General features: G+C 51.5%; 1 protein-coding gene across 2 annotated transcripts in view; it reads right to left on the reverse strand.

Annotated features, from left to right (window-relative positions):
- Window positions 1-3,515: 3,515 nt before the first annotated feature.
- The window catches only part of Mgat5b (alpha-1,6-mannosylglycoprotein 6-beta-N-acetylglucosaminyltransferase B), a 67,530-nt gene continuing 50,838 nt past the window's right edge, over window positions 3,516-20,207 (reverse strand). The window contains exons 11-18 of one of the 2 annotated variants that reach the window (XM_028752933.1): window positions 16,811-16,941; window positions 16,000-16,005; window positions 11,303-11,458; window positions 9,624-9,770; window positions 9,351-9,467; window positions 6,826-6,900; window positions 5,335-5,591; window positions 3,516-5,000 (exon numbers count right to left, since the gene is read on the reverse strand). In XM_028752933.1, coding sequence (XP_028608766.1) covers window positions 4,802-5,000; window positions 5,335-5,591; window positions 6,826-6,900; window positions 9,351-9,467; window positions 9,624-9,770; window positions 11,303-11,458; window positions 16,000-16,005; window positions 16,811-16,941 — 1,088 coding nt within the window. In that variant the 3' untranslated portion in view covers window positions 3,516-4,801. The remainder of the gene's footprint in view (window positions 5,001-5,334; window positions 5,592-6,825; window positions 6,901-9,350; window positions 9,468-9,623; window positions 9,771-11,302; window positions 11,459-15,999; window positions 16,006-16,810; window positions 16,942-20,207) is intronic. The other variant, XM_028752934.1, reaches the window with a different exon arrangement.

A 20,207-nucleotide genomic window follows, 5' to 3' on the forward strand; every position in this document is an offset into this window, starting at 1 on the left:
AAGGTGGGTTCTTTTGAGACACATTCTTACTATGCAGTCCTGGAACTCACTGTGTAGATCAGGCTGGCCTTGAACACAGAGATCTGCCTGTCTCTGCTTTCCAAGTGCTGGGATTAAAGGTATGTACCACCATGTCCAGCTGGGACTTTTTTCTTTTTTTTTTTAACTTTTTTTTTTTTTTTTTTGGTTTTTCGAGTCAGGGTTTCTCTTTATAGCCAGGGCTGTCCTGGAACTCACTCTGTAGACCAGGCTGGCCTCGAACTCAGAAATCCACTTGCCTCTGCCTCCCAAGTGCTGAGATTAAAGGTATGTACCACCATGCCCAGCTAGGACTCTTTTCTTTAATATACATTTTATCTTAAGTTATGTTTCTCTGTGTGAATATGTGCTGTTGAGTATGGGTACCCACAGAGAGTAGAAAAGGACAGATATCCTGACCCTGGAGTTATGGAGCAGTTGTGAGCAGCCAATGTGGGTGCTGGGAATTGAACTTGGGTCTTCTTTAAGAGCAGGGCTGTTAGCCACTGAGCCATCTTTCCAGTCCCCAAAAGGGGGTTCTTATGTCATCGGAACCATCTGGGCCCTGAAGGGGCTGATGGACAGGGAAACAGAAGCTGGGGTTTGTAGCACAGGCTGATGGCTAATCAGCCTGGCCCCTGTGGAGACAGCCAGGTTTGCTCTCAAAGGTGAAAATACTCATCTAGCCCCAGTTATGGGTCCCCCAAGTCACCCCAGTGCAGGCTTTAGTTTTCAGAGACTCAGGAGTCAGTAGCAGGATCTGGAGTTTCGAGCAGGTGCCTGTGCTATCTGTATACCTCCGTGGTTTTCTCCAGGGTTTCTCGCCAACCTGTAACCCGCTGTCTCATTCTTCCCTGGAGAGCGGCCCTCAGAGTGCAGTAACTTTGGGCCTGGACCCTCTTTCCTGCCCTTCAGAGCCATCTACACACCTTTCCATTTGGGGTGATTTACACGGGGTTCTCAAACGCTGAGGATGAACCCAGCGATAGCAAGCACCTCAAGGGTCAAGCAAGGGTCACCACCAGTAGCTGTGGCTTGCTCCTTGATGAGGGGGACCCCTGCTGCCAGCCTTCCCAGTTTCCTGTTGTGGGCCCAGCTGTGGCATCTCAGAGGCTCATGGACCTTGGGACTCTCTACCAGATCCTCCCTGACTCTCTAGGGCAGGCCTCCTCCACAGCATTGGAGGCAGAGAGGCCAGAGAGTATGCTGGCTTCCGTTCCAAACCAAAGCCTAAAAGATGCCACTTCTAATTACCGCGGAGCGCAGTGTGCCCTGAGGCCTTTTGTAGTAAACAGTTCTCAATAAATTCAGTTTTTCATTCATTATTATTAATTATTTCCTGGAGCCAGGCAAGCGGGAGGCAGGGCCCTGCTCAGCCCTGAGAGCTCACATTGCTGTTAAAGGCTGGGACAAACACATGGGACTCTGACACTTGAGTTCCTTCCCGTATAGGCTCCAGTGAGGCTGGCCCTGGGCCTGGATTGGGAGGGGCCAAAGCGACGTGAACTTCCATGCTTTAATGTGACCACTGTGGCCAGTGCGAAGATGCTGCCCTTCGAACACATAGTTTGCCAAATTCCCCCAAATCTCACAACCACCCCTGTGAACCCATGGGAGACTCTGTCCAGGCTGGGGGTATGACTCTGTTAGTGGAATGCTCACCTGGCACACATGAAAGCCCTGGGTTTGATCCCCCCACCCTGGCATTGAATGAAACCAAGGGCAGTGTTACACATCTGTAATCCCATCAGGAGGTGAAGGCAAAAGGATGAGAGCTCCAAGGTCTATCCTTTGCTACATAGGGAATTTGAATCTAGCCTGGGCTATGTAAGGCCCCATCTTGGAAAAATATATACATATACATTATACATTATACATTATACAATACATATACATATGGGATATTAAAAAAACAGTGCCCAGTCAGGCTTGTTCCTGGCAGCCACCATGTTCCTGCTGCTCCTCAGTTCTGACCAGGGCTCTGGTTAGCTAGATGCGCAGGCCCTGGCACCCACGAGACACCAGCGTGGGGGATGGGTCTGCTAATCCCCCACGCTGTATCCACAAAGCTCGCCTGAACCCCAAACAGTATCTGTCATCTTTGCAGTACCCGGTAGAAATGAGACTCTTAAAGCTTACAGATTGTCTAAAGGATTCATATATTTAGAACTGCTCAATCAACAAGATGCCACACAATTAGAGTTGTTACCCAGTATCTAACCTTTTGATAGAAGTTGCTACCCAGGACAGCTTTCAATACATTCATGGTTCTCCATGGCTGCTAGCCTCCTTCTTCCCCTCCCGTTCTTCTCTTTCTCCCCTCCCCTTCCTCTCTTTCTCCCCTCCCCTTCCACTCTTCTTCTCCCAGCTCTACCTCCTCTTCTACTGCCTAATCACCCGAGTTCCACTTCGAATACAATGTAGCAGAATAAATATCCTGCTACACACACACACACACACACACACACACACAGAGAGAGAGAGAGAGAGAGAGAGAGAGAGAGAGAGAGAGAGAGAGAGAACATAAGTAGGATAATCATTACCATATTGGAAACATCTCCTGTACCCACTTGGTCTAGACCAGTCATTCTCAAAGTCCGGGCCCAGGGTATCAGTGGTGGGCAGCAGCAGCAGCAGCAGCAGCAGCAGCAGCTCCTAGGAGCGTATCAAAGACTCAAGGGCCTCCTGCCACTCAGACCTGTTAGAGTCTGGGTGACTAAGCTTTAGAAACTTGGATGGTGGTGACCAAGACATGCCTGAATGAGACCCACTGGCCTAGAGCAGGGCTGGTTCACCTTGTTGTTGCTGGTATCATGGGTCAGATCTTTCTCTGTGTAGAGGTTGGGGGTTAGGGTGAGGTAGGGGGTTCTTAGGAGCTACAGGAAGCTGACCTACTTAACCTGTATTCTCTGCTTATATCTCCGGGTTGCCTACTGGCCATTCCCCCAACTCAGGATGTAACATGTCTGGACAGTTTCTGGGAATAAAACCACCCTGTGGAGAATCCCTGACTGTGAACGTTTCCATGTATTTGAGCCACGTATAAAACCCAGACCCAGGTCCTCATGACAGCTTTGAAATGGTCCTGATGTCACAAGCCATGTGACCTGGGGTGTTACTATCTGTGCCTCTGCTCATCTGTAACAAGAGATCAGGGTAGCATCCACGACATCACAGTCCCCGCCCAGAGCAAACACACACGGTGAACCCGGAGAAGCACCAGTACATCTCTGGCAGGTGACCTCAAGCTCTCCACAGTGGGTTGATGCTGAGTTCACACCTCTACATTCTGTAGGCGGGTATGGCAAAGGGGCAGTAACAGGAGCATCCTGTGGTCAGAACTGTGAGGAATTCTGGGTAGAGGCAGTTCCTCATTTTCCAGCCCCTAGTGCCATGTTTCACCAACACAGAGCAGCATCTGGGGATCCTACCCAGTCCCCTCAATGCTGGGTGAGTCCTGAGGGTTCCGGGAGAAGAAAAAAAAAACCACCAATTTCTTCATCATCTCACATCCCAATAAAATATTTATTTCAAGAAATAAATCTTTAAAAAAAAAGAAAGAGAGAGAGAGAGAGAGAGAGAGGAGAGTGTCTCTATTGCTTTCCCCCACGACGGGCAGATTCTCGGAACCACTGATCTCTTGCTGCTCTGGGTTCCGCTGCCACAGGGGCCAACCAGGCCAGGGGGCACCGGCAAGTCCCATGCAGGATGGTTCCTTTCTACAACTGTCTGGGCCCAGGAGGCCTGGGAGCGGGCCATAGATGAGCAATGGCAGAGTTCCTGGGGGCTTGGCTGGCCCTGGGGGTGGGAGCGGGAAGGATTACCCTGGACTGGAAGTGGGCATGCCACATAGAGATGGGTACTGAAGTCTGAGTATACTGAAGTGGCCTGAGGCTGGAGGAAACAGAAGGGAGGGGTAAATACGGGGCCCAGATGGGTGGGAGCCGAGGGAGGTCTGGTAGACCTGCATATTGGAACCAGCCTAGTGTACCATGGGTTAAACTTCCTCCCAGTCTGGCCGGCATAAGATGCTCAAACGTTGGGAGTGGCATCAGAGTCTGCAAAGGATGCCCTGGTGGGATCTGGGACCTGTTGTCAGAGCTAGGGTGGAGATGGCCACCAGAGGGGCAGAGATGGAGGCTATGGACCAGTCACAGGTCATGCCAGAACTGGGTGTCAGAAGAGGCCCAGAGGGAAGCCCACTGGAGGAAGCAGGATTGAGCAACAGGGAGATGGACTAGGAGGAGAGCACAGTCACTCCCCCGGCCTCCCTGAGCTCTCTGTCCCTTTGTCCACCCCAAACAACTGAGGAGGCCATTACTGGCCCTGCATGAACTGTTGACTCCTGTGAGGATGTGGTCCTCACAGCAAGTGTGGCTGTGGCCTGTTCCCTTTCCCTTGAGACCTCTGGTGAACTCGGGGGCAGCATGGCCATGTTTCCAGCCTTGTGGGTCAGAAGGCCTATGCTGGACCCAAGAACGGCCAAGGCCGTGTCTCCAGCTGGTCCAGACCTCAGAAAGCCAGGGACCTCCATCCACGTGCTCCTGGGCACACCGAACAGGTAGGTAAGCCCAATTGCTTGGCCTCAGGTCCTGCGGTGAGGCAAGGAGCCCACTAGGAAGGAGCTGCAGGCTTGGAGCTGCTGTCTCCTCAGCTTCCTCTTCCCGCCCTTGGCCAGGGGACGCTGCAGCCAGGAGACACACTGTGAGCAGGGCTGGAGCTCAGAAAGTGCTGGTGCTTGCCAACCGCGGGTGGGCAGGTTCTGGGCAGGGTGGCTCTGGCCTCACAGGCAGTCCTGGCACAAGGCCACCTGGCCCTTGCGGAAGTCACGGCAGGGGCATAGCCTCTGGTACTTGGTGCTGGCACCGGCACAGCTGAAGAGCAGCGGTTCTTTCTGTAGGTAGCACTCTTGGCCGGGTTGGGCAAAGGCGGGATACAAGTGATGCATCTCCCACTCTGTGCTGTCACACGGCACCTGCAGCCTGCAAAGGTGACATCAGCATTGTTACTCTTTGATAAGCAGGTGATAGCTGTCCCAAGCTTGGCATGGCCTACCCCCTCCCTGGATCAGAGAGGACAGTTTTGAATCCCATCTGTCAGAGCTCAGAGAAGCTATGGGCCTGGTGGGGCTGGAGAGATGCTTCACTGGAGAGATGCTCGCACAGGCTGGGCAGGGGCTACAAGAGGTGGAAGAAGGCAAGGCCAGAGGGATGACCCCTTATGGATTTTTTTATGGCTGATTCAAAAGCATTAAACCCACATCTACAGGGAAGCCAGGCAGGCGGCAGGGCGGGGACGCAGGCAGGTCTGACTCACTTGAGGAACGCATCCTGGCTGTTGAGGAAGGGAAAGAATGAAGGCTCGCAGACAAGTCCATGGTCCAGGCAGGCATCCGTGCAGGCCCTTCCAGGGGCTGCCAGCCAGCCCCGCAGAGAGTGGGTAGGAGGCCAGGCTCCTGGAACTGAGCTGATGTTCTGGGCCCACTTGAGATGAGTTGCATTAGGGGCTAAGACAAATGGACTCTGGGCAGTGCTGGCCCCCGGTGGAACGGGGCTTGGACCCGCACAGAAGTCCTGTCAAGAAAAGAGAGGTGTTAGCGGTGAGAACAGGTTTTCTCTAGAGTGCCTGACACTACACTTTCAGTAAGAGCCACTACTGGGCACTTTCTGAATGTCACATGACCTCTGGTATTATTTCCATAATACCAAGCGGCCTGTAGAATGGATGGATGTTAATTATTGCACAGAGTAGAGGCTGAATCGAGGAAATATGCCAGGAACTCACAACTGGATGGCAGAGGTGAGCTTTGAACTTGCTTGTCTGAGAGTTGTCTGTCCTGCATAACCTCACCTCTGCGGTCAGACTCAGGACTTGAACTCAAGGCCTCCGACAGTCTTTTTGGGGGCCCTAGGTCCTGGCACGTAATACTTCTGTGAGCTTTGAGGACATCCGCTTTCATGGTGGGATGTGAGTGGGGAGCCCCAGTTTAGTGGCTCTGGCCTTGAGCCCCTCATGTTTTGACCCCCACTGGGTCCTTCTGAGTCTCAGATTCTCATCCATAGAGGAAAAGTTTGGAACCAATCTCCAGGTCCTAATGTTCACGCCTGTGGCTGGCCAAGATTCAAAGACATACACAGCTTCTAACAGTCACAGCAGTTGTCCCCAGGGTCCTGAGCCCTACAGCATCTTCTGGCTTCCTCTCATACCTGGAGTCTGATAGAACACGGTCCAGGCCACCTGCAACTTGAGGCTGCTCAGATCATGGGGTGTAAGCTGGGCCCCATGGAGGAGCCCAGCAGGCAGGTCTCCTGACCTGTGCTTCACTGGCTAGCTTCTGTGCATTCTGAGTGGGCTGGGAAGATGGCTGCCTGTCAGAGTCTGTCTGCTGCTTGTCCACTGGGGCTGTATGGCATGGCTGAGCCTACACAAGAGCAGCTCCCTCCCCCCCATTTCTCTGGGCGGACCTCTACACTAACTCCTATCTCCTTCGCTCCTTTGGGGGTGGCGAGCAGGGGGCCAACGTCAGGTCCAGTTCCATTAGCTCAGTTATCAAACCCAAAGATGATTTTTAAAAAACTAGCATGTATGTTCTCCAGGTTCGTGAGGTAGGACCAGGACTGATACCTATGATTTGTTAGACCCCAGACCCCAACCCCCACTGTGGGGTGCAGAGCGGAATGGATGGATGGATGGCTTGTAGCTGCTTCAGTCTATATAGAGCCCGGCACCAGCATGGCCCCAACTCTGAAGTGATGGCTTTGGAGTGTCAGCCCAAGCCCCGGAGTCAGAGGACACAGGGTGGCCTACCTGGTGCTGGATGTAGGCGTTGATCCGCTCCAGCATCCCTGAACAGGTATACTCATAGGGCAGATACGGGTCTACCTGTGGAAGACATGGGCCACACCCAAGCTCAGAATCAGACCAGGCTGGTAATCTCTGCCCAGCAAGCCAACCGACTGTCCACCAGGCCCCTCCATGCTCACACTTCATGCTTCCAGGGATAGCCGCAGGGTTTAGGATCCACACGGTCGGTCCCCGGCCTCCACTTATATCCAGGTTTCATTCCCCTCTGTTGTCCCATTCCTCTCCCTTTGCAAAGCCTCTCGGGTGTCACCTACCCTCGAGCCATCCTGAGCCTACCCATCCTTGGGTGAGGAAAGTGTTTTCAGTGGCTTTCATAACCCTAGCACAGGCTAGGAGTTCCTAGCACCGTCTAGTTCCTGGGTCGACACTTCCTGTCCATCCCCCATCTCCCGCATGAGCCTGCAGAGCCACTGAAGGTGGGGACCATGGCTTGTCCACCACTGAGCCCCTCTGCTCTGTCATGTGGCGTGCAGCAGGTGTTCAGGAGACAGTCATGCGTGCAGAAGCAGCCACCCTCATCCTGTATCCCACGGAAGAGGCAGAACATTCATATGGAGGAGCACAGGGTATTCACACATCACAGTTGGATAGAACAAGATGAATCTTGTCACACATCCTGCCCAGGCACATGGCTACATAAGATGCACATCCCCAAAGAAAGGCTCTACAGATTCTGTACAAGTGTCTAGAAGCCACACTGCAACCTAATCCGAGCAGATTGGAGGAGTAACTAGGGCACAGAGAGCTGGCAGAAGAGCCCGGCATGGTGGCAGACTCCTATAAACACAGCTTTTGTGTGGAGCAAGAAGCAAGGACCCCTGGAGCTCACCGGCCAGCCTGGCCACATGGATGAGCCTCAGGTTCAGTGATGCCCTGACTCAAAAGATGAAGGTGGGGGCTGGAGCGACGGCTCAGTGGCCAAGAACACTTGCTGTTCTTGCACAGGACCTGAGTTAGACCCACATGATGGCTTACAACCATCCCGGGGGAGCCAAACACCCTCTTCTGACGTCTGCAGGTACCAGGCATGTATGTGGTACACAAATATACAAACATTCACACATACAAAATGAATATTAAAAAGTAAATATAAAAGTGATTTTATTTCAAAAAATGAAGGTGGAGATTAAGAGAGGAAAGATGGCCGAGTGTAGTGGCCACGCAAATTCCAGCTCTCAGGAGGCAGAGGCGGGCAGATCTCTAAGTTTGAGACCAGCTTGCTCTACAAAGTGAGTTCCAGGACAGACAGAGCTACATGGAGAAAACCTGTCTCACAACAAAACAAAAATAGGAAAAATACATGATGTTGACCTTGGACCTCCACATACACATGGGCATGTATATATACAACATATAGCTACACATACAATGTATCCATACCATGCATACAACCCACACAGCATATACACAAAACACACAACATATACTATACATACAATGTGTACAACTCCAGCTCCAGGGGGTCTGACACCCTCTTCAGGCCTCGGAGAACACACACACACACATACACACACACGTGCACGAACATGCACACGCACATGCACACACTCACAGAGAAATATATACATACACAGGCGCGTGCGCACACACACACAGAGAAATACACACACGAATACACACACAGACAGAGAGAGAAATACATACACACATAGACACACAGAGAGAAATACACACACACACACAGAGTGAAAGAGAAATACACACACAGACACACATACGTGCACACACACACAGAGAAATACATACATACACGAACACACACACAGATAGAGAGAGAAATACATAAAATAAAGACACACAGACACACACACACATAGAAATACACACAGAGAGAGAACTACACACACAGACACATACATGTGCACACACACATAGAAATACATACACACACAGACACACATGCACACACAGAGAGAAATATATAGATACATACACACACACACACACACACACACAGGAATACACACACACAGAGTGGGCTGAGCCCAGCCAGGCTCTCTGAGCTAGAACTTGCAAGCCAGCTAGCGTCTCAGAACAGCTGTGTGCAGTTCCAGTTCCTGGCTGCTACCCACACCTGCGTGGGGCTCACCCTGTGCATGCCTGCTTTCCTACCTTGTGCCAAGAGTGCTCTTAGGCCTGGCCCTCTAAGGTGCTTAGTAAATGTTGTCTGATCCTCAGTGGCCAGATCAGGGAGTGCAGGTTGCTCCCCGTGGAGAGGCACCCTCTTCCCCTACCCACACACCAAGCTGGGAAGTGGGGACCCATGTGTCCCTTTCTATTCCATGTGGGCCAGTGTCTTTCCAAACTAGCCCTGCATACCTGAGTGGATTCTCCAGGAAGTTTCTTCTCCTAAGTATAGGCAAGACGCACAGTGTGACAGGGTCAGAGTCTCAACTGTGTGACCCACAGTATGACAGGGTCAGAGTCTCACCTGTGTGACCCACGGAATGACAGGGTCAGAGTCTCACCTGGGTGTTCATGATGGCCTTAATAGCTGCTTCGAACTCGTCCGAGTTGTTATAGTCCACGGTCCACACGTGCGGCTTGCCAATAAAGTTCTCTGCATACGGATGCTGGGAGAACACCTGCCCAGGGCCAGCAGATGGCTGCTTCAGCCTGCAGCTGGGCTGGGCTCAAGCACCCACCCAGGTCCCTTCCCTCTCTGCACCCCAAGGCTCAGTTCCCCGTTCTGGGACCCACTTCTCAGACTCCCAGATCTGGGCCAGGGCCCTTCTGCTCACCTCCCTGGAGGTGGGTTTGCCCCGGAAGAACTCGTGGTTGAGGGAGCTGTGGGGTGGGCTGAAGCGAGACTGCAGGAAGATGCAGCCATTGGCGATGGCCTCCAGCGGGGCTGGGCCCTCGTAGGGGAATCCGAACCCTATAAAGAGCTGGAAGCAGAGGACAGGCAGGATGGCTCAGTGGGTAGAGGCGCTTGCCACCACGCCTGGTGACCGGAGCTCAACCTCCATGTGGGAAATGTAAAAGAAATACGCTAGATTTTTTCCCCCTTTTATCAGTGGGTTAAATGAATTGAAGAAGTTAGACAAGGAAAGAAATTAGCGAAGACGCGGTGTGGCAAAAGGCCCTTCTCCAGTCAATGTCTTCTAAGACTTTGTGTCAGGATCGCATCCTGCTCTTAAAAGTCACGCTTTGCTGACCAGCTGCACAGGGTTAGCCAATCAGGTAAGAATGTGAGGCTGAGCCCTGACTGCTGGGACTGTGGCACAGGACAGCTTCGCGTCTGACGCCCAGGGCACACCTTCCTTGGTTCCGCCCCCAGGGCACTCCTTCCATGGCTCCGCCCCCAGGGCACTTCTTCTATGGCTCCACTCCCTCCTTCAGGAGTAAGACTGATCGCCTTTCATGAAATACTTTGGACTGTGTGGTCATTTTCTTGGGACCCCAGAGTCACTTATAACTCCCAGAATCCACACGGTGAGACAAGAGAACCGACTCCCAGAAGTTGTTCTCTGACTTTGCAGTCCACACATCGGACCCCAGCTCCCCACCAAAACAAATGTTAAAACCAAACAAAAACTGGATAGGGTGGGGTGGGCCAATGGTCAGGGCGGCTGCAGAAGCCAGAGGAAGGATTGCCTCAGCATTCATAGGCCGCAGGGGCAGTGTAGACAGACTACTGTGGGCCACGAACAGCTTTCCTCCTCCCTGGGCCTCAGTCTCCCCATTGTGAAAGGAACGGTCTGATTAGGTTTTATAAATGGCCTCTCTTTGCTCCATTAAGCAATGCTTCTGGGGAGGGAAGGGAAGAACAAGTGTCCACCTTGGCCATCCCAGGCTCCTATAGGGCCTTCACGCAAGCTGACTTAATATTCATCCCATAACCGAACCATATACTGGTTCCAGGAAGGTTCTTAATGAGTCATTCTGAGCCTGGGGCCGCTGGGTGGGGTCACCTCATTCTGCCTGCTCTCAACACACACACACACACACACACACACACACGCACACGCACACGCACGCGCACGCGCACGCACGTACACCTAAGAGACCTAAGACCAGAGATGCCAGTGGGAGGCTCTCTGGACTCAGATGATATTCCAAGGCCAGCCACAGGGTCATTCCCAGTGTGGCAGCTGTGGCTGCAGAGATCTAACTCTGGGTGCTTACAGAAGAAGCTGGTGGGGGCTAATAGCCCTATGGAGACCCAGCCAGGATCCCCTCAGCCTGTGTGACTTCCCTGAGCGGCTTTTACAGTCTGGCCAGCCTTAGGACTCTGCTGAGACAGAGAGGGGAGTGCTCCCACTTCCCTAGTCCCTCCCAATGGACCCCTCCCGGTCTTCTGGACCTAGCATCTGCCCAGATTATGGGCGGCAGAGCACATGGAGAGAGATGTCTGGCCTGGTAGATGCCTGTCACCCAGGGCTGCGGCCTGTGGCCAGGAGGGTAGCCAGAGCCTCACCTTGGCCTTACGCAGCAGCTGCTGGAACTCAGGCTGTGGCAGGAGGCCGTGGTTCTTCACAAAGGCGGGGACCTCGGGTGGCCGCTGGCTCTCATAGTACACGGTGCCGTGGATCTCCATGTACTTGTTGAGGATGGCCAGGAACTTCTCCTTGCCCTGCAGAAGGAGGAGGAGGAAGAAGAGATGATGACAGACCCTCCCCTCACACTCAGAAAGCAGAGCTGGCAGGTCAGGCACCCTGCTCTGGGCTCAGAAGACAGGGTCTCATTTTGGGGGTGATTACTAACTTGCTGTGTAGACTTGGGCACCTCTCTGGCCCTCAGACTTTCCATTTGTGAGTTGTAGGGCTTGAACTAAACGTAAGGGGTTAGGGTAGGGTTGATTCTAGCTATGGAACTGAGTTTCCAAAGAAGGCCAAGGAGACTCAATCCTTAAATCCATCTGTGAACCTGGATGCCCTGAGGACCTGTGGGTTTCTCTGGAACTCCCTCACACATGTACTCACCCACCTGCCAAGCTTACCACTCACCTGTCTATGTACACTCTGTCCATCCATCCATCCATCCATCCATCCATCCATCATCTGTCCATCTGTCCATCCTTCCGTCCATCCATCTTCCCACCCATCCATCCATTTGCTAACCTACTCGTCTCTCCATCCACGTATCCATCCACGTCTCTACCCATCCATCCGTCTGTTCCCTGTCAATCTGTCCTTCCATCCACTCATCCACACACCCTTCCTTTTGCCCAGGAAGGAGGAAGGTGGAGGAAGTTCTGGATTGCAGACATAGGGTGTTAGCTTCTGACTTGAGTTGTGCCACTTGCTATGATTGGTTAAAGTGACCCGGAATTGTTAGGGCCTCAGCTACAAGCCGGGACTCAAATCTAATCCTCGCTGGAAGAAAATGGCATCAGGTTTGACTTCAAATTATTTCTATTATTTTTCATATTCATTTTCCAGAACACATTAGGAAAAAAAAAGAAAACAAAAAACAAGACAACCCAAACACAATCCTCCTGAAACCCAGAAGGCTTTGCTACAGAAATGGACAGGGTGAGGCTAAAACCCATTTGGAAATACTAGGACCTAGAATGAACAAAACAGCCTCGGCAGACAGAGCGCCTGACCCCAGGTCTATGTGTGGCAGGAGGGGCGGGGACAGTGTGGTGGCAACATCAGTATGACACAGGTCCTCAGGATGGAGCATCTGAGTCCAGACAGATCCCACACCCACAGACCTCACTGCTGAAAAGGGAGTATGTTTCAGGGCAGGAAGGATGACCTTTTCAACAAACAGTCCAGGCCATTTGTCATCCACGTGCAAAGCAAGGAAGAGGGTGTCCGAGCCTGGGACCCAGTGGGGCAACATGGAGTTATGAGAATGTGAATAGCACATCTCACTACATTGCAGTGTTAACTAAAAACGGATCACAGACTCAAAGGCAAAACCTAAAACTACGGAACCAGCAGAGGTGCCAGAAAAAGCTGTGGCTTCGGGATAAACACGGTACGGAACCGGAAGCATAGTCTGTAAAAGACAGCTTTCGATTTTTACTAAAGTCAAGGCTTAGCCAGGAGTGGTACGCTCCTGTAATCCCAATACTCTGGAGGCTGAGACAGGAGTATTGCCACAAGGATAGCCTGAGCTACATAGTAAGTTCAAGGACCCTTGGGCTACATGGCAAGACTCCATCTTCAGAAAAACCAACGAAGCAAAAGTGTTGCTCTCTGTAAAGTTCCATTAAAACTAAAGCAAAAAGAACCAGACTTGGTGGCACATGGCTTTAATCCCAGCACCTGGGAGACAGAGGCAGGCGGATCTCTGTGAGTTCAAGACCAGCCTGGTTTGCTTAGGGAGCTCCAAGACAGCCAGGACTGTAAGACTATGTCTAAAAAATAACAAAAAAAGACTAATGTAAAAAAGAGAGAGAGGCCACAATCATCTAATATATTTGTGAATGGAATCCAGTAGGGCCAAAGAAATATTTATTTATTTTCATTATGGGTTGATTTTTGTGTACATGTGTGTATGTGATTCCTTTTTTATTTTTTTATGTGCCTTGGGGTTTTGCTTGCATGGGTGTTTGTGTGAAGGTGTCAGATCCTCTGGAACTGCAGTTACAGACAGCTGTGAGCTGTCATGTGGTTGCTGGGAATTGAAACAGAGTCCTCTGGAAGAGCAGTCAGTGCTCTGAATCTTTGAGCCATCTCTCCAGCCTCTAATTTTTTTTTTTTGAGACCACACCTAGCCTGAAGCAATATATGAAGAGGTAACAAGTGAACATTTTCAAAAGTTTGTGATGGATTAAACAACAAGGTTCAAAAAGATCTACGAATTTGATGTAAGTCCAAAAGAAAACCATAGCCAAGGGAATCCAAGTGAAACAGCTGAGAGTCAAACACGCTGAATTCAAGCAGACAGAGAGAAGGCAGGCAAACTGTCCACAGGGGCGGTGCCACGCCTTACAGTTGTTTGTGAGCAGAAACAAAAGGCATGGGGGAGAGAGCAGAATGTCTTTATGACGCTGAGGAAAAGACACCAAGCTGGGATTCTGTGCACAGCAAAAATGCCCTCCAGGAACACAGGTGAGGGAGGGTGGCAAGATGGCTCAGTAGGTAAAGGCACTTGCCGCCAAACCTGACAACCATAGTTGACCTGAGTTCAAGTCCTGGGACCCTGGTCTCTTGTCACACAAGAAAAAAATGTTCACTTATATTGGGCCCAGTCAGGCAAGGATGCAGGCTGCTTTCTTTGGAACCACAGGTGAAAGTCAGAGAAGACAAGGGAGGTGTTAAAATATACATGTTAATATAGGTGTTAAATACCTAAATATCTAAGATACAGGTGTTAAGTCAACATCGGGCCTGCAAGATATAGTTCAGAGGGTAAAAGGTGCTTGCAGTCAAGTCTGGGTGACTTGAGTTCATTTCCTGGGACACACAGGATGAAAGGACAGATCTGATTCCTGAAAGTTGTCCTCTGACCTCTGCACAAGAACACACACTCACACACACTCAACACACACTTACACACATATACTCACACTCACACATACTAACACATATACACACACTCACAATACACACACACACATGCACACATGCACACACATCCACACGTGCATGAGAAATCCCAGACACCTGGTGAGATGCTAGCTACTACACAAGACAAGGGTGGTGGAGGCCCCTGGCTTTCTTTCCCTGACACCTGCCCAATTGCAGACACTGGGCAGATGCTTTTTTTTTTTTTAAAGAGTCTGGCTGAATAGGGTTGATCTCAGCTATTTCCAAAGCTAGACTTTCATCTGCCCAGACTTCAGTCTTCTATTCCCCTTTATCCTTTCCCAGGGTTGACTTGATGCCCCTGGTAGCCTCAACAAGTTCTGCCTCTGGGCCTTCTCTCTGTTCCCAGACATCTCAGTGGGGATCTTGGACCTTCTGAAGCTCTCCACGGCCACTCCACAAGCCCCATCATGCAGAATTGAAGGTTAGCAGCTCAGCTCTGGGCTCAGCTAGGTTGTGGCTGAGGTGCTCTCACTGCCACTGACTGGATGTGAGCTCACCCTATAGCCTGCTAGGCCCTACTTTCTCCACCTATAAAATAGGCCTGACAGCATGCCGTCCTTCACCCAGGGAGGATAATCTATTATTTTATAGATGAGATACTGTTAATATGAGTAACAAGAATAACAATTCTCCAAGCACAAGTGTATAGCAACTCGGATAACTATTGTTAGTTATAGGATTATAGATAATAAACCTCCAATTACATTACCTAAAATTATAACCATTAACCCTAACACCCAGGGGAGACAGCACCTGTGAGCCCTCAGCAGCACTTGGAATTAACAGCACAAAGGCCAGCCTCTGGTACTACCTTCAGTATGCTAGACCAGATACTGCCCAATGCTTGTTTCTTCTCCTCCCTCACCAGGAACCCAGACCTGAGGCAACCCCAGCGGCTTGCAATAAAGCCACACCTTGGTGCCCCTTGAAACTTCGTAGAACCATGAGCTAAAGACACAGCCACTGGGCCACAAAGACCACCTTGGCCACCTTCCTCCCTCCTCACTGATGGATGTCTCTGAGAACCAGATGCTTGTGGCCAGCCTGAGCCTGTGGCAGACTCGGGGTGAAGCATCATGTTACTATGGGATCATGTACCTCAGCCTGGCCACTTCCTGAGACTCTGAAAGTCTTGTCCAGTCACTGCCATCCTGTGACATCTGATCTAATCCTACCAAATACAGCATGAGAATTTTCAAATAAGCCAACCATGTCACAAGCTTGACTCAGGACACTGGCTGCATACCTGGGATGACCTTACAACTTGTCATCCTCCTGTCCCTACCTCCTGAATTCTGAGATTACTGATCCAGTCACACCGCTTATGGGGTACTCGGGCCTGAACCCTGGGCTTTGTGCATGACAGGCAAGCACTCTACCAACTGAGCCACACTCCCCAGCACAACCCTACCTTCTGCCTGTGCCCTCTTCTGTCCCGCCTACCCTCAGCCTTGTCTGTGGTCCTACCCAGGAACTCTCACAGGGAGGGACCCTGTTGTCCCCTCCCTCTCCCCTCCTCCCCCTGGTACCTCTATGGAGCTAGTGTTAAAGTCATTAGGAAGACCCCATAGGGCAGCCACTGCTGCAGTAAGGCAAAGGCACGCACATGGAGACTTCTGGTCCGTACCTGGAGCTGCCTCATCGCCACGGAGCATAGAGAACAGAGAGAACAGGTTAGTGACCAGAGGCAGGCACCACCCCTCAGAAGTTTCCCAGGATGGGGGACCCAAACTGGAAAGTGGCATCCTAATTTCTAAGCCCCACCCCTGCCTGTCATCCCACCAAGTTCCACTCTCCCAAGCCTGCCTGTGGGGTTTACGTCATATATCAGTTCCTAGAGGTGGCGCTGGAGGGTTTCATGAGAGTTCTCTACAGAGCAACCGTCCAGGTCGCTGGGAACAGTGCAGAGGTTGAGGAACAGTGCAGAGGTTGAGGGGGACAGTCGCAGTCTTGTTAGGGACTACGTGGAGCCATTTGCAATAATACAGTGTGTCCCTTAGACTTCAGTGCAGCAGATGGGAGCTGCAGTCTGGATCCTGCACCCGTGCCGTGCCTGCAGCTTCAGGTGTGGACTGCAGAGATGTGGGCGTGGCTAGACATGCCCTGTCATTGCGTGCCTGGGGCCTTCATGGTTAAGGATGTGATTAGCACCAGAACCAGGTGCAGTAGACGTACCCAGCACTGGCACGCTAGGATCTGTGTGGCCGTGGCCTATGCGTGGGTGGTGGTGGCAGTGCGGTGGACACGGCTTGTGACAGAATGGCTGTGACCTGTCCTTGTGTAGACACAAGTACACGGAATATGTCCAGCACTGGCGTGGGCGTGGCCTACACTCTGGCAAGTGCAGTGGGTAAGACAAGCATTGGAGCCGGCATGGCGCCTGGCAGTGGGCGTGGCCGGCAGTGGGCGTGGCTGGCAGTAGGCTTGTCGGGGCTCACCTTCCAGATACTCGCCTCCTTGCCGTACACCACCGCCATGTTGCTGGCCTTGCCATCTTTGATGAGCTGCTTCTCGGTCTCATTGAGCTCCTCGGACACGAAGCCCATGAAGGAGTTGTCTGGGGTGTGAGCTACAGCCCAGCCGCAAAGGGGGAAGAAGGGGTTATCAAACATCCAAGCAGAAGGACCCTGGACATGCCTCTCCCAGGAGTCTCAACTGAGCAGGTGGGGAGAGCACCCATGGGTGAGCTGGCCTGGACTAGAGAGTGTCACAGAGCTCTGAGCAGGGAACCTCCAGGGCCACTTGGCTGCTCAGTGTGTCTCCAGATGGCTTGACTCTGGGTGACCCAGCCGGGACTCCTGTCTCTACTCAGTCCCTTGGCTAGTGCACTGTCTCTATCTAGGCCCCCTTCTCTCACCCGACACATACCACTGCAGAGGGGTCTCCTCCACCTAGCTCAGCCCTCCACCCCACCCCCACCCCCAGCAAACTGACAGCTGTTTCCAAAGCTCTCTTGGCAGACTCTTCTCTAGAACAATCCTTTCTTACTTGGGTCCTATCAAGTTCCTAGACCTGCCCAAGACCCCACAGGCTACTCACTCTGTCCCCAGCTTGCCTCAGTGTCCCCAACCAGGACACCTTTACTCTCACACCTGCTAACCTTCCAGCTGCTATGCCTCTGTCCTCCTTTTCCTGAGACATAAAGACCCATATGGTCCCCAACTTTATCATCTGCCCCCATGAGCCTCTCTGGGGTCTGCCAGCTTTCCTTGGGTCCCCCCGGCTGGTTCTCTGTAGAGACCACACCACAGAGTTAGATAAAGATCTTCTAATTCTCTTCCAGACCCACCTAAGGCTGGGCAGGGTCCGACTTCCTCTCTGTCCCTCAGAGACAAAGTGTTTTATCTCTTTTTAATAATTAATTTTTAAATTTTTTTGCTTATATTTTTGAGAAAACCATCATTATTGCATTCTTATTAGAAGATGACCCAGTGCGTATTATTTGCCTAAAAGGTTATATAATCAAAAGGGAGGGTCTCTCCTTACCCGATTAATGCTTTTTAAAATTTAACCTTTTTTTTTTTTAAGTTAACGAGGAGATTTCTCATCCTGCAACAGCCGGGCTGTGGCACGGAACACAGCCTTGGGTCAGGTGAGGATAAACTTGCCCACGGGAGAACTAGTCTCCCGTCTCCTCTCTCCTTCTGCCTCAGGCCTGACTGGCTCGGGCAGTGGTCCTGGGAGACACTGGGACCTGATTCAAGGGTCTGCAGAGTCCACTGTCTTCCTGTGTGGGCAGAACCCTGGTGAGTGCTGGCTGCAAGCAAGGCGCTCTCAGGCTCCTGGGACACCCCAAATTCCTGTCACCCCATTTCTCACCCCAGATGCTTGTGATTCACACCTTGGCCTCCCTTGGCAGGGACGGGAAGCTCCCTCAGGGAACCTAATCAAACCCAGTGTGGCCTCCCCACCCTCTCCTTGAAGGGCACATGGGAAGTCCCACGAGACATTCTGGTCTGCATCTGGTGTACCTTGGGCTGGCTTCAACACTCCTTCCATGTACCTGAATGTAACCCCAAAATTCTGATTTCTCTGCCCCTACCTAACTGCTGGGATTATAGGTGCATACCGACAAGCAGTGTTTATGTGCCCCTTGAAACCAGGGTCTTGTGTGTGCTAGGCAAGCGCTCTGCCAACTGAGCCCCACGCTCAGGTCCCGCTGCCTCCCATCACAATGCCTGGCAACACTCGTGGGTCTAGGCTGGCTGCAAGATTGACCCAGGCTTCCTGCTCTTGGCTTCAGGAGGTGAGGCAGAGTCCTGCTCTGAGGCCCAGAGCTCTCTCTGTGTGGATACTCAGGACACTATAACGCTACTGTCTCCCAGCCATCCCCACCGCACAGAGGCTGCCAGAGCCTATGGATGGATGGATGAATGGATGGATGGATGGATGCCCAGCTGCCTCCCTCCTGTCCACCTCCAGCTGGGCTGGCTGCCTCCCTCTTCCGGTGGCCTCCCTCTCCTCAGCAGCTGAGGACACATCAGGCCTGCCTTGCCCTCCGCCAGAAGGAACAGATTTAGAATATAATTAGCTGAATCAGTCAGTGTGAATTGACAAGGAAGGGCAGCGGCCAATTAAGATAACAGGGACAATTAGACAAAGGGCTCAGGGCCGGTGAAGGTTAGGCCAGGAGAGGGAAAGAGGCCAGCCTGGGCTATCTAAGACTCTGTCTCAAAACACTAAAAAGAACAGAACAATTATAAGGGGAGGAAGCACACTGTTTGAAAGATGAGGGAAGAGTATAAGTCATGGGGAAAAGAGAAGAAGCATTTGATTAGGGTTCAGGATGATGAGTAGGAGTTTGCCATATCTGTAACTTCATATTCAATAAGCTCTACCCTGGGACAAGTCTTAACTTTTCTCATGGAGAGTTTTAAAATATATTTTATAGCATTAATTAATTATCATGTGTGTGTGTGTACACTTGTGTGCTATGGTGCATGTGTGGAGGTTAGTTTGTGGGAGTTAGTGCTGTGGGGCCCAGGGATCAGACTCAGGTGATTACGCTTGGTTGCAAGCTCTTTGACTTGGTGATGCATCTTGATGGCCCTCATTAGAAAGCCCTTCTTTCTTTGAGACAGGCCTTCTCTGAGTAGCCCTGGCTGTCCTGGAACTTGCTCTGTAGACCAACATGGCCTCAAACTCACAGAGATCCCCTTGCCTCTGCCTCTCAAGTGCTTATTAGGTTCTTGCAGAAGCCTCTTAACCTGTCTTCTGTCCCCGCACTGACCTCCGAGACTTTCGCCATCTGCAGTCAGCTAATACACTCTGCCTGCTAAGTTTCTTCTTGAGCCAGACCTAGCGACACATACCTGGTCCCCGAGGCCTCTCTTGTCATATCTGAACTTCCTTTCTAAGTAGGTCATTACTCAAGACTCAAAGTCTACAGCTTTCATTTCTCTACCCCAGATCCCCTGCCCTCCCTTGAGATCTTTTCTTTCTGGACTTCATTCCCTGTGACACATTGTATCGGAACTACACTCTCTTCTGGGCCTCACAGAACTTCCAAATGGGTTCCCCAGAAAAGAGTGATTTCCACAGAGCTGTGTGTCCCAAGAGAGGTCACAGTAACTCTTTGGACCTCAGTTTCCTCCTCCAGACTCCATGGTCTGCAGGAATTGTCCCACCCCTCTAGGAGATAATGAAGTCATCACTCAGTGACTCTGATGTCTCATCTCTGCCCAGCGCAGCCCGAACCTAAACTGCTGACAGAAATGTCGAGTCTGACGCCTTGAATAAAGATCATATCCTCTGCAAGTCTCTGGGAACTGTGCGGAACCACTCTGCTCTTAATTTAGACACGATCCTAACAAGGTGGCTTATCGGGCTTTCTGG

The sequence above is a fragment of the Grammomys surdaster genome, unplaced genomic scaffold (genome assembly GCF_004785775.1).
Source record: "Grammomys surdaster isolate TR1022 unplaced genomic scaffold, NIH_TR_1.0 125940, whole genome shotgun sequence".
NCBI classification, from domain to species: Eukaryota; Metazoa; Chordata; class Mammalia; order Rodentia; family Muridae; genus Grammomys; species Grammomys surdaster.